We start from the raw sequence: 14,802 nt of genomic DNA, 5'->3' as shown, positions 1-14,802 counted from the left end.
CACTGGCTTCCCCTTGGACGCTGAGCCTTTGACCGCCAATCCTTTGGGTGCGGCCATCTAGCCAGTTCCTGATCCAACGAGTGGTCCATCCACCAAATCCATGTCTCTCCAGTTTAGAGACCAGGATGTCATGTGGGACAGTGTCAAACACTTTGTATAAGTCCAGGTAAGATACTGTGTAAGCTCTTCAACAGGGAATCCAGGATGCATTTCTGTAGTAATTACCAGTTGGTCTTCTGGATTCTGGCTGGCCTTTAAAAATCAAAAGAGTATGATGTGTGCTTACACACATCAAGAACTTGATGGCTTCAGTGTAATTAATGATTCCTCATTCTTCCATCTAGGATATTCTCAAAAAGAGGTCACTGAACACACAGAGCACATGAATGCTTAATACTTCAACCAAAATCTAGATTTTATTATTGAAGTCAATGATACAGACCTTCTCCATAAATAGAAGCAGGACACCTTTTGGATGCTACTGGTATAAAGGCAACAGTAATGTGTATGAGAATGGCCTTTCAACTCATTTGCAACTGCAAGCTCTGGCACTTTCAAAAGGGTTAAAGAATCATGTTACCAAAAAAATGTTCTCCTCTGGAACATTACTATGTATTTCAAATATTAAGAGGAATATGATGACCAAGACAAAGACATTATTATTTGAAGGAAGAAAGAGGATGTTTTATGATCATGAGGAAACATGTCTCCTTGAAAAGGGCAGCATGACAACTCTGCTCTCACTGTACTGATGGAGGATTAATCTTTCTCTTTAACACTGTATCATTGTCAAGATGTGTATTCTTGGAGCAAGGGAGGGCTTAGTTTGCCATGTCACACACAACTTTTTCTCCCAGCTTTTTATGTTCAAAATGGCCTGAAAGTCTCTCCAAAACTCTGCAGTCCCACTAGGACATCAATCTTCTTGATTCTTCCCTCACATTTTGTACAAGACAGTACAGAAAATGCGGTTGCTCTTGAAGATGGTTTAGCATTCATGCACTGCCCTTAGATCCTTTTGCCATGATCTTCATGATTCTACTTACATGTAGCGTTTGCCACAGCTCCAAAAAGGTTACAGGCTAATGAAATTCTACTTATTTTCTCTATACAATTAGATCACACCACAAGGAGTATCTGTTTTGCACTATATACACCCCATGCCTTCTAGCAGAATAGAAAAAGTCTAGATAATACTTTAGATACTTCTTAGGTAAACTGTTCTTTGGCAGAAGAAATATCTATTTGTCTGTCCTTGGAAGAGACTTGTTTGTTATAGAACAGGCAGATTGATCCCATAGAAATCAAACTCATTTCATTAGGAAATAATAAAGAAATGGGATATGCAATAGTTCTGGTGAGGTAAAACAGACGATCTTTTTCTGCATCCAGTTGCTGTTTAGTAAAAACTAGCTTTCAGGTCTTAAAGAGGTTCTAAAGCTTTACTTGATTTAAGAAGATGTGACAGAACATGCTAGGTATGCATATCTTCCTGTCACAAGCAGTAAAATTAATGTAGAACACCTGCATTTGTGTAGTCCCCTCTCTTCTATACAGACAAAGAACAAAAGCATAGTTTCAGCAAACATCAGTATTAAGAACTGCCACCTTGCACATGAGACCAGAGAAAAGACAGGACTTACAGCAACATGCATTTTAAAAAATCAGTATGTCTTATCATAGTCAGTAAAAAATGTAATTCCTTATGAAGGGTAACAGACAAAACACCCATACCTTTATAAATCCCCACAGTCCTCCAGCAGGTGCTCCACCTTGGGCAGTAGATACTCTGGGATCTTCACGCTCCTCAGGAAAAGTGATTGCAGAACCAGTTCCAGGAGCCAAAGCTGATGAGAAAGTTGCTTGTTGAGTAATAGGATCTGCCAAAACACCTAGGAAGAGGGAAGGATAAAACTCAAATGTTCATTTATTTTACTGGATTTAATTTGTTATATTGTAGCAACATGCAATTGTTTAACAGGAAAATGAGCAGGAAGAGTAGAAGAATACTAGTCTGCTTCGCTTCATTTCTTGAAAGCACAAGAACAATTCTGCTTGTTAAAGGTTAGTAGATATAACTACTGTAAAGGAGTTCAACAATATCTGCTAATAGAACCAAGACTGCCTGTACATTATGTATAAAATTAAAATAGGATTGTTTCTTAGCAGGTTACATTGACAGTGGTGTTTTTTATTGTATTCAAATTTTAATAATAAGCCCTCAGCAGAGGAAAAAGGAAGGGGTGTTGCTCTGTGAACAAGAGACAGGAATATTCTCATACATAATAAAAGAGAGAGAAGTAGGAAATTTTCTAGTCCTGAGTGGTGGAAATTAATAGCAATAGAAAAAGGAGCAACAAAGGAATAGTGCTACATATTTTACAAGTAAACAAAAGGAACTCAAACAGTAGAAAATTTAAGCATGAGCCTTACTCAGCATGAGCCCATTACTCAGGCCTATTTTAACAGATTTTCCAACACTTGCCTTAATCAAGAGCTATTTTTATTTTACACTGCACAATATCTTTTTAGACATTCTCCTAATACAGATTACTTAGAAGAGGTATCACCAATAATAGTAAAAGCCTGGCCTAATTGCAGCTGGAGAGCCAAGTTTCCATTCCACTACCAGAAAATGACATCAGTTTAGCAACTACAGCAACTGCTTGCATACAAGGTATGTATTTTTAGCTGTCCTAACACAATTTAGTGGCTGGAAACAAGAAAATAGATGCTGGTGTCACATGATAGACAGCTTGTTATAGATAGCTTTTCAGAACAAAGGCCTGCAAATTACGAGATTACAGCCTGAAGTATCATATCATTCTGTGGAAATATAATGGCTAAGTTGACCCTCTGATCTAAATAAAACATATGTATATATATGCAGTTGGGCTTTCCTGTGTGAGTTAACAACAAAGAAAGTTCTCAAACAAAGGTTCTTCTGTGAGCCCGAATGCTACCAGAACTCTACTGAGTTCAGAAGAGGCTACTCCTTCTTCTGACTGCAGTTACATTAATTAAATGTACCCAGAATTATAAAGCTGAACTCGCAGGACTGAGGGAGTTTGAGGAGCCAGGAGAAGAGGAGGCTCCAGGGAGACCTCATAACGGCCCTCCAGTACCTGAAGGGCACCTACAGGACAGATAGGGAAGGACTCTTTATCAAGGCCTGTAGTGATAGGACAAGGGGTAATGGTTTTAAACTGAAAGAGGGGAGATTTAGATTATGTACTAGAAATTCTTTACTGTGAGGGTGGTGAGACACTGGAACAGGTTGGCTGAAGAAGTTGTGGATGCCTCATCCCTGGAAGCGTTCAAGGCCAGGCTGGATGGGGCTTTGAGCAACCTGGTCTAGTGGGAGGTGTCCCTGCCCACGGCAGGGGGGTTGGAACTCGATGATCTTTAAGGTCCCTTCCAACTCTAACCATTCTAGGATTCTGTGATTCTATGACTCTAGCAGAGTGGTGGAAAAAGCCACCCAGGAGATCCTTCATCCTGTCTCACAAAGACAAAAGCGCATAAACAGAATGTTACCTGTGACTGGAGGTGCAGAAAATGATGGCATCAGTGGGCTCTGTGGTGCTCGACCAGCATGACCTCTGGTAATATCATAGGTTGAAGACATAGAAAATCCTGAAATGGGAGGACCAGTGGGAGGTGCAGGAAGACCAGGGCCAGCAGTAGAGCTTAATGGAGGAGGTGTAGAGAACTGGGACATGGAGGTACTAAAAGCCGAAGGGGCAACAGGAGGTGGGGCAGGAGTTAGAGGTGGTGCAATAGTAGAAACCGTTGCAGAAGGCACAAGTGGAAGAGAAGCTGAAGTCATCATAGGAGGAGGAAGTGGAGAGACTCCAGCTGGCAAGGGTGGCGAGTACGCAGGAGCAGATGACATGCTTGGTGTAGCAAGGGGACTGGACAAAGCTAGGAAAAAAAGAGAAAAAAGGAATTTTAGAAATGTTGTCCCTTGATCCCCGAGACTCAGTTATAGAATTGTTCAGGTAATTTATAAATCAGTTTTGACTCTCTCTGCCTTTCTCCCTTCAAACTGAATTTTAATTCTGCTTGGGTGTGCATACAACATCAATTGTGCTCAATTTTTGGTGACGGTATCTTGTAAGACACAACTCCTCTTCTTGCACGACCCTACTTGTCATGAGCTTAAAAAGAAGAATCAACATCTGACTACTGAATTTATAACAGCTGAAGTATGCCTCAAATTTCTAGCTAGTACAGTTCTTTAAGTGACTGCTTAATCAACAGGCATAATGATGACGCAGGAAGTGCCCATATTTAAGAATACAATGTGCATTCATAACATCCGGCAAGGTGACAGTTACTTCTATGAGATGGGTCAAGCACCAGGCAGCCCTCTTCCTTGGCGCCCAGCCTTCTAATTCCTCTGCTTTTAGTGTTTCAGTTTGACCGTCAGCTGATCTTGGATAAACCAATTTTGCTCTCTAAACCAAGTTTCACCAGAAAATGAAGGGAGAAAAACAGAAATAACCATTTTTGATAGCAGTAGGCTGTTGGATCAGCTCAAGCATCTCACTGGCCTCAGCCTAAACATCAATGACAGTCAAGTGATACGCCATGTTGCGCTAATGCAGTGGTCTCCAAATTTTATCACACGCACCTATCAGTAAAAAATTTTTGAGCATGCACCCTCCCAACGTATGTAAATTTATTTATTTATGAATTATTTGTGTACCACTGTACTAGTATATTATGTGTATTACAAAACACACACAATAGAAATTTAAAAAGTATGACAAAGATGAATTAAAAAAATTAAAAATAATTTATTTACTACTAAATTAGTACTTTTATGCTCCCACTGAATTTTTTTTTATTAATAATATAATATGTTAATAATGGTTAACATACTATATAATACAATTATTAATTTTTTTTACTGTGAGCAATAGGATTGAAGAAGCCTCATTATCTTTTAAATTTTGGTTTAACCACTCATGATACAGCAATTTGAAGGCCTGGTTCTATGTTCAGATTATTTCAATACTTGGCTTTAATGGCTGTCATAGCTGGAAAAGACATTTCACAAAGATTCATAGATGCAAATGGAAGGAGTGCATTGTTGGCTGTGCTTACCAAACCATGCTATTCGTTTTCCACTCCCACCCACCAATTATGTAGAAGTCTTCCTTGAAATTCAGCTAGCAAGTTTCCATCTTTCCTGACATTAATCAATTATTCTTGCAAACTAATGAGAAGGTGTTGCACTTCGGCATTTTTAACAAATGCGTTCAAACCACACTGAAACTGTTCAGTTGGAAGATTTTTCCACAAGTCAGGAAATTCTCTTTGCAAGTTTATGTGTACAGATGACAGCTTTTATGTGACACTTGCATTATTTTTGGCAACAGGATTGCGTAACAATGGTAACATTTCCAAATATCAATTTTCAAAATGCTCTCTCAAAAGAATGACTTTCTTACAAAAAGTAGCTACTGTGTCACTCCTTACTAAAAATGTCACCTTTACCTTGAAGGGACAAATTATAAGTGTTGGGTTTTTTTTTCAAATATGTACTAGGTAGCACATTTCTGACAGCCACCTGTCATCACAAAAAAATGTAAGAAAATCTGGGAGACTTGTCTTTTTGTAAAAGAAAAAAATTCATGTCATCATTAAGTTCAACAACTCCTTTTAACACCTTGCCATACAACAACTAGCAAACTACTATGTGATACAAAGAGTTTTCATGGTCACTCATTACATTTATTTACAAAGTTTTGTTAAAAAAAAAAATCTACTATTTAAAGATTATTTTTATAAAATTAACAACACTGATGACATCCTGTAGCACTTTGTGCACTTCTGGCTCTAGTTTCTTTGCTGCAATAGCTTGCCTACAAATGAGGCAGTGAATAAATTTCATGTGTGGCAATGCAGTAGTTCTTTGTGTATTTTATTACTGAAACAGAATTTAGTAAACCATATGCTGAGACACGTTAGGAACACCTATACTTTCAGGCAACTACATAGCAACCCTCCAACACCGTATGACTTGTTCTAATACTTGTTTCTTCAAATATTGAGCAATGTTTTCTACGTGTCTTCCAACAGTATTTGCTGATGAATGCATTTTAGTTTGTCACCATATTGTGTTTCCATGCATTATTTCAGACATTTTCACCATGTCAAGAACAAGTGCTTCCCCAATGTACATAGCTTTTGTCTTCACTATTAGCTAAGAAATCTCCAGAGGCTTCTGAAGATTTATCATTGAGTTTACTGAAATTTTTTAAGTACTGGATTGAGTACTGTATGACTTGAAACATTACAAAAAAAATTTGTAGAGGTTTGTTTTCATGTTCTGCTTAGTTTTTAGACGTCTTGCTAATCATAATGGCTTCATACTATCCTTAGCTAATATCTCAATACACACTTAGGGTAAGGTTCATCATTAACAATAGTGGATGTAAATTTAGATTTTAAACAGTCCTCTTGAAAATTTTGGATTTTTTGTGGCCAACTTTTTGTCAGATCTGATTAGATTGTTAGCCATATTATGAGGTAAAAACAATGGCAAAGAGCTTATAACTATGAATCAGAAAAGTGTCAGCTCTTCCATTTTCTTGTTGCTTGCTTGTGCTCGTATTATTAGCAGTATTTTCAATCCATGGTGTCTCTGCAGGAATCTTAAGTCACCTGTCCATAAATCCACTTAAACAGGCACACAAACTGCAAGGCATTGCAATATGATGAAAGTGAGCAAGAGTGAGGGTGCCACTGTCAACTGCTTTTCATCACAGAACACCCACACTTCCCTCAGGACATGTGAATGTCCAACATATGGACCAAACAAGTGAGGACACCAGAGTCAAGCAGTATATCAAGTATTAGTAAAGCTTCATTTCTTTCTTGTTTTTTAGATAAAAATAAGTATTAATGGAAGTTCTAATATTTTCTTTGTGCACCTCAATGGATTGCCTTGCATACCCCCTGGGATAAGGGCACTCCACTTTGGAGCCCACTACACTAGTGTGACTCAAGATACCAATACCAGATGTGTCACAAAATTAAATATTTGGTATTCAGCATGTGGTGTATCTGATTTCTCAAGAATCTGAAAAGTGCTTTGATTACCACCCACAATATTAAAACCCAAGTGATTATCCAGGTTCAAGACTGTAAATTAGTTTTAACTCCCTTCTATGCTGCTCATCTAACTGTGCACTGTAGTGCAAGGCATTATTTCCTTGGCCCCACATCCTTAAAAAACAAGAGTGCATCCACATGACTTCATAAAAAAGTTTCAAGAATAAAAAAGAAAAATGTTTAAAATATTCCGTGTCAGATGCATGTCAGGTAAGAAGCACACTTCTATGATTAAGAAACAATTTAAGTTCTTCCAATTAGTCTCAAAAAGAGCCCTGTAATTAGGCTGATTACAACATTTTTGGATGAAATGCTGTGCTTCAGAAGACATGAATAAACGTGACCAAGTTGCTGAGGAAGTTTCTGTACCTAATGAGACAGGTGTAGCGGCGGCGGCAGCAGTCCCTGCTGTGCTTGGTGGGGGTGTACGAGGTGGAGTTGTCTCTATTCCACTCTCTTCCATCATGTTCCTACAAAAAGCTGTGAAGAAAAAAAAAACGTATCTTGAGAAACAAGAGAAAAGATTTTAAATTAGAATGTAAAGGCCACAACACAGTGATTTACATTCCTGAATGGAGCAGGTAATTCAAATGCCAACTCTAGAAAAAAGAAACAAAATTGAGATCTCAAGTACATAATTATCCGGTGTGTCTCATTTCTCCTGTATCTTCACTTTATTTTTAGCACAGTGATAATACCTCAAGCTCCAAGCATCTTTCTAAAAACCTCACTGTGGATGCCCAGTTACTGCTTCCAATATGTAGAATAGAGAAGTAATTACACCTCACAAAACCCATATCCCATTGCAAGAAAAACTTAACTGCAGGGTAGCATTCTGCTGCATAATTGAGCTGCAGTAACTCAAACAAGGACCTCAGCTATTTTCAGAGCTGATGCAGGACAGGATGCAAGACATGGCTAGAGGCAAGACACAGAACTGATGTCTGCCCCTTCTGGGAGCGGAGAATCATGACGACCCAAGAAGCTGTAGCCCTCTCGGGCTTAAACACTTCAGCAGATGCTCCTGAGCATCACACCTGAGCGCAAGCACCTTGCTGAACACCAGTAACAGTGGCAGAGCTGGCAACAGCCCAGGAGTCCTGCCTCTGCGACTTAAACTCTAAGCAAGACCTTGTCTACTTTAAAGCAAAAGAGCTTTGGGGTAAGCTAAATAAACCTCCAGAAAAGACAAATGTCACCAGCTGAAGTTCACTTCCAACATGAATAAAATTACACTGAAATTAAATTACACTGAACAAGATTTCTGGTACAAACACTTCCTGTGAAATCAAGCAACACACTGCTCTGGTGACACTATGAGAAATTAAAATAATTGAAAAATTTGGCTTTTATTTTGAAGGCTATATTACGTTGGAAGTATCTTTTAACATCTTTGAGTAAACCTTTGAAAAATACTACTTCTGGAAAAGTAAAGCTATATGTTTATTTAAAAATCTTAAATTAATGTAAAAAGCCTTTGGAGAAGAAAAGGAGAGGGGGAAAAAATTAAGACTTTCATGAACACCTGGAGATTTTTGTTCTTTGGTGCACAGGCAGCTAACAAAAACCCCTGCCTCCTCCCAAGTCTGGTAAACTAGAGATCAATGAGTTGTAGAACTCCCTGAGGTAACAATTCTTAAGGAAATTTTAATGAAATAAAAAAAAATCTGTGTAAAGAAATTTTATGTATAAAAAATAGACAGACTGAAACATTTTCCACCATATCCATTATATCAGCAGCTACTGAGGACTGACAGTCCTCAGTAGGACTTAGTTCCTTTAACAATTTTCAGAGGAAAAGGCTTAAAAAATGTGTTAAGTTAAAATACCAATGTATATAAAAGAACTCCACCTACAAAAATACAGGGCTTTTCCTCTTAAAAAAAAAAAACAAACTCACAACCTTCATTGTTGTTTTAAATGTATAGACAACTCTTAAGTTTAACATGGAGGAAAAATTACAGTTATTACCAAACTGAAAAATCCAAAAAGTAGGATGTCAGTGTTAGTCTTGACAGGCTTACAAAGAAGTTTCAAAAACAAATAAAGGCATCAAAATCACATAGAAAAAATTATAGTCCCTCTGACAAACCAATATGCTTTGCACAAGCTATTCAAGATTAAAAGTTTGAGTCCAGCCTCAGAAAGCAGGTAAATGTGGCTTATGTGCAGCACTTTTCATGAAAACTCTCATGACAGAGAGATTTTAGGTTCTGAGTACCTCTTCAATGCATTTAAAAGCTTCTCTCCAGATGGGATGAAAGGGTCAGAAACTGCCTGGTGGGGAACAGACTGTCCTTGAAGATTAAGTACATATCATCCTGTAGAAAGGAACTGCAGTCTTCCGTTAAACATCACTAAGCAGAAGAATTTGCAATGATAAGGTTTTGTCTTTTAATCAAGCTACAGGAGTTTACATTCCCCCTCACAGAAGTATTTCTAAAGTCCTCCTTCTTCCAATTACACACTGCAAAGCAAGAAAGAATTTTCCATTGTGCAACTCAAGTAATCACTGACCAAAACCTTCTAGAAACATTTTATTTTATCAAGGATCTTCTAATCTGCTGCTTGATTTCACCTAATGTCATGATTAAAAACTGCTAAGAGGTGCTTATTAGTTAAAATAAATAGTGAGGCCATGGAGATTGACTGGAAAAGTTCTACTGAGCAGCTTTTCAAAAACTCCATACAAAGCTTTTTCAATGCTTCACAGAGCTATTAAAGTTGGGGGGGAGGAGGGGGGGGGAGGGGAATGTGTGATAACCCCCCTGAAAATTAACCTAAGTGACATCTGGAAAGTTAGGAATTAGTAGAAATGTAAATAACTCTCTAGTCACTTTTCTCTATTAACTTTACAGTAAGAAAAGTTAAGCGAACATTAAACAGAAACAGCAATCCCAAACTTGCAAAAATTATGAGTCTGTTGCTGAAATACAATGATAAAAACCCCATTGAACTGAGTTAAAATCTAAATTTAAAAAAAGCAAAAATCTAGTTCCACATTTTCTCCCCTCACTTGCACATCTCTCTGGGAAACCCAACCATCTGCAAATCCAGCCTGGCTAGGAGATAGAAGCTTGAGAGGGGAACCCTGCCAGCTGTAGGGTTTATGTCTATTTCCTTGGACTTTGCCTAGGAGTGCATACCTGGACCTGCAATGTGTCCCAGTATAAGCTGGATACCCTCAGAGTGCCCAGTCAGAAGTATATTGCTATCTCCCTTTTGTTCTAGCTCAAATTTTATCCTTTGATCCTGATGTATCCCATACTCTTTCATATATTATCCACTATAATCAATTGGAGTTTTGCCACTAGCTAGGAAGAAGATGACTTCTCCGTACCTTTTGCTGGAAGAGCAGACAAATTCCTTTATTCTCTCACATAACATACAATCACGATAACTGGTCATATTTTCCTCCCACTCAACTTTTCCCTTCAGTCTTTCCCCTTTCATCTACCTACCCCCATGCCAATTAGAAAACTGAAGCCTAAATGCTCCTACATTATTTTTCCTTTAGCTTACTCATAATTAAAAAAAGATAAGGTTAAGGAAAAAGACATGGGAGTAAGGAATAACACAAAAGGAAAAGAAAGCAAAAAGTACAATAGGTGTAATTGGAAGCTAATGGCTCATCACATTGAAAGAATTCAGCACTACATATAATTAAAACTGATCCTACAAGATACATAGTTTATCACTTGAATCTAAATGGCCTATTTGAAACCATTTTTTGGTGAGAAATTGAAAAGCATTGGGGTGGAAGAAGAACATGGGGAGGGTGACAAAAACCCAAGCCCAAGCAACCCATGGACTTTAACAGCGCCCAGTCCTCAATGAAGTTTCCAACGAGGGTTCCCAACTTCCTCTAGGCAAGCTGCAGGGAAAAACTTCGCCAGTAAGGTCAGCCTACAAATCCTTAATGACTGCTGGGTGTGGAAATAGACTGTCTTTTCATTGACTTAAAAAAAAAAAGTAATAATTTTTCACAGTCCACAAACACTTAATTTGCAGCAAGCACTGTGTGCAAATTCAGCCTAACTTCTTAAGGAAGTGACTTCTGCGCCTTCTTACCAACTAGAATATTTTGTATTACTAAATCAAAAAGATAAATGAGAAACTCTGAGACAGGGAAACTGAAGCATGTGCAATTACGTGAAAATAATAGCTGTACTGCCATCTAGTGATTTGTGATCATAAACTGATTTTATAAATTTGATAATCTTAGCTAGAATTAAAGCTTGTTTTATGCTTATACAAAAGTAAAGAAGGGATATGGAAAAGAGAAATACAGAAAAGCACAGAAAAAAACCACATTCCCAGTGGCCAGCCATCCTTAAGAAAAATCCTTTAAGAAGCAGCAGCATGAATTTTATTAGGCTTCTACCAAATATTTAGTTATAACATAGCCCTTGGCAGTACTAATGAAGAAATTACAGGGATGATGTTAAAAGCCCAACATTACATGAAGAAAAGACAGTACACCCACAAGGTCTATCCTTAGTTGACTGATAACTATATTTTACTGATTATCATCAGCTGAATCTTAACCTAAAGCCACATCTCAGCTATTAACATAACTCCCAAGTGCAAGACCCATGTACAATGAAAGGAAAATGAGGATAAAGCTCTGACTGAAAATTTTAATAGGACTAGTGTTAAAAGCAGGAATTAAATAATTTGATTTAGAGACTAAAAGGCTGAACTGGTAAATCACTCATCTTTTGACTTAAGTTTAATAGGAAGTAATTACATTTGCCCTAATATTTTGGAATAATCTTAACAACATAACCATACTTCAAAAGCATTCTTCAGGTTATTACTCTAAAATATAGAAATTCACAGTTAATGATAAGATTACTTACAAATGGAGATTAGTAAATTTCACATGGATAAAAACACATTATCTAGAAATCAGTCATACTTCAGAGTTTATAATGAGGCCATGTTTTCAGTCATTCTTAATTAACCCCTTCTTGTATTTCAGTAGATGCTCCTACTAATAAAAAAAGAACCCATGACATACTTAAGAACCCTAAGGGGCAAAACTATTCTCTAAATGAAGCCTAAAATGAAACAAAACCACAGCCGGAATACTAAATTCAAAGGCTACTAAACTTCTCATCTTTAATCATAAGAGGCATAGCCTTTTAAAGTAGGTGTGTGGAACAATACTGGTTACACATACTGTTAATGGCTAAGCACAAGCTGACAACTGTCCAGAATAAGGCGCAGTCATTTACTTACTTATTTGAACAAATCCAATTGTTTGAAGCCATTCCCACTGCAACAACTTCTTTAAATAAAATGTTACATCCTAGGTTGCATTAACTAATAGGCAAATTCACAGAAACGTACAACATACTTCTATTCAACAGTAGAGAAGTTAAAGGGGAAAAAAAAGCCCAAGAACTCATACAGATGCCAACAAGAGAGATTAAAAACAGAATTACCAAGAAGAAAGCAAGAAAGAAAATTAAAAAAGAAAAACCTTTGGTTATAAAAAAATGGAGTGAAGCTGATATCAATCAAAAAGACAACACTTTAAAAAAAAGGAGTTGAATTATTAGTATAGTGAAGTTTCATCTGAAAAATTCTCTCACATTGGTTTACTCCATTTTAGAAAGGGAGAGGACAAAGTCAAGGATAAAACTTCATTCAGACTCTGTTCTGTTAAATGCATGCAAGTCCCAGAGGACATAAAAAGCCTCACTGAAGCCAAAGGAAGGGCATAGAGGGATTGTCTGTCTAATCATCTGATATTAAATTACTTGCTCTAAAGTCCAAAGCCTTAAAGACAAGTAAACAGGAAAAAGAAAAAAAAAAACAAAACTAAAAACACACTAACAAAACCACACAGAATTCTCCTACACCTCGTTTATATTCATAGCAAAAATAATTTTAATCACAACACCAGCATCACTTTTACACATTTTAACAACAACAAAAAAGGTCTGTTCACCAAGCAGAATCCAGTATGTCTCTGACCTAATGCAGTAGCAAGATATCTCAAAACACCAGGCATGCCGTAAGGGGTTGTCTAAAGATTACTGCAGGCAGAGTTACAGTAGGACATAGACACCATAAAGAAGTTCCACTTTTCTAAAAACTTCCCAATCTGAGAATTATTTAGTTTCCCACATTCTTAGTGCCATTGCTAACCCTTGGGCTTTGTTCCAGATCACACACACCCTTATTATCAAATACTTGTTTTTACATACCACAAAACTCATGTAGCTCCATGGATCACCTAGTTCCACATCACTGATGACCACAGTCAGAGAACTACTTATCTGGTATAACACATTACATATCACTACATTAAAACCATCAAAGAAACAGCTAAACAAACCCATGTACATTCTACCTATTTTCACCAGTAGTTAAGTCATATGATGGGATTAAACAGCTGCAGCACTTTCAGAGTTCTTCCCCATAAGAAATAATGCTTCTTTCATATGACAATAGAAATAAATAGATCCTATAAATAAAAGACATTTCAACAATGTCTCCAGAGACATCGTAATAGCTAGTAAACCTCCTGAAGCATCACTTCTATCAAATACTGACAGATCCTCGAGGCTGAGGATTTCCACTGCCAATCACACCAACTGAAGCTGAAGCCACACAGGTTTACCAGGACCAGCATCTCCATCCCTAGCTGCAAGGCTGGAAAGCACAGCCCTGAGGCCAGGCATCCAAACTCCCTACACAGTACTCAGAAGAAGCGTGGTCACTGGCAGGGTGACTCACAGAAGCAGAATAATATACGTGACCTAGCAAGGTACCAGGACCAGCCAACTGGAAATTCTATGATGTGCTGGTCCCTGTGCATGTTCCCAATGCCACCGGTCGCTAAGGCAGCAAGTCCTTATAGCTGGGGCTGCTGCAAGGACTCTGATCGGCATTGACAGCTCATGACCCACGCCTAACAAGCCCCAAAGCGAGCTCCTGTCAACAGGGAGGACAGGAGCCGCTGCTGCCCTTTAGGACAAGATGGTTCAGAACAAAAGGACCAAGCCAGAGCGCCCATATCAGGGTCAGGCCCCTGGCTGCTCTCCAGGGCTAAGCCCGCCGAGGGGCCGACACGCTGCAGCCCCAGGTGTGCCGGTAAGGGGGAAAGGCCCTCGGGTGGGAGGTTCGGGGGGCTATAGGGGCTGGGCCCAGGGCGACCACGGGCAAACGCACGCACTCGGGCCGGCGCTGACTAGCCGACAGAGCAGCGCGGCCTAGGCCAGCAGGCCGGGCGGAGCAGCGCCGACCCCGCCGGCACCCCCCCGCCGCCGGCAAACACCTCCGCAGCCCCCCCGCCCACCCCGCCGCCCTAACCTCCGGACCTGTCCAAGCCGCTTCGGGCCCCAACGGCCGCAGCCGCCACTCAGGAGCGCGGGGAAGCCACCGCTGCGGGACAGACACCGCCCGGCCTCGCCCAGCCCTCCAGCCACTCCCTCCCCGCCGCCGGGGACGACGGGTGCCAGCGCGTCCTCTCAGCCCGCCGCGACACGTCGCCTCACCGAGCCCGAGCGGCAGACCCCGCCGCTGCCCCCGCCGCGGTCCGCCCGGCTGCGGTCACCTGGCGGGGAAGCCGCTTCCCGGGCACCGCCGGCGATGAACGGAGGCACCCGCCGGCTCAGCCGCCGACTACAGCTCCCAGCAGCCGGAGCGGCGCCGCGACGTCCC

General features: G+C 39.6%; 1 protein-coding gene across 1 annotated transcript in view; it reads right to left on the bottom strand.

Annotated features, from left to right (window-relative positions):
- PRRC1 (proline rich coiled-coil 1) overlaps positions 1-14,555 on the bottom strand; it is a 32,152-nt gene extending 17,597 nt beyond the window's left edge. Inside the window, exons 1-4 of the mRNA XM_074166304.1 lie at positions 14,460-14,555; positions 7,495-7,605; positions 3,538-3,924; positions 1,735-1,892 (exon numbers count right to left, since the gene is read on the bottom strand). Coding sequence (XP_074022405.1) covers positions 1,735-1,892; positions 3,538-3,924; positions 7,495-7,591 — 642 coding nt within the window. The 5' untranslated portion in view covers positions 7,592-7,605; positions 14,460-14,555. The remainder of the gene's footprint in view (positions 1-1,734; positions 1,893-3,537; positions 3,925-7,494; positions 7,606-14,459) is intronic.
- Between the last annotated feature and the right edge of the window lie 247 nt (positions 14,556-14,802).

Source organism: Numenius arquata, chromosome Z, assembly GCF_964106895.1.
Source record: "Numenius arquata chromosome Z, bNumArq3.hap1.1, whole genome shotgun sequence".
Classification (NCBI taxonomy): Eukaryota; Metazoa; Chordata; class Aves; order Charadriiformes; family Scolopacidae; genus Numenius; species Numenius arquata.
This window is presented reverse-complemented; position numbering and strand designations above follow the sequence as displayed.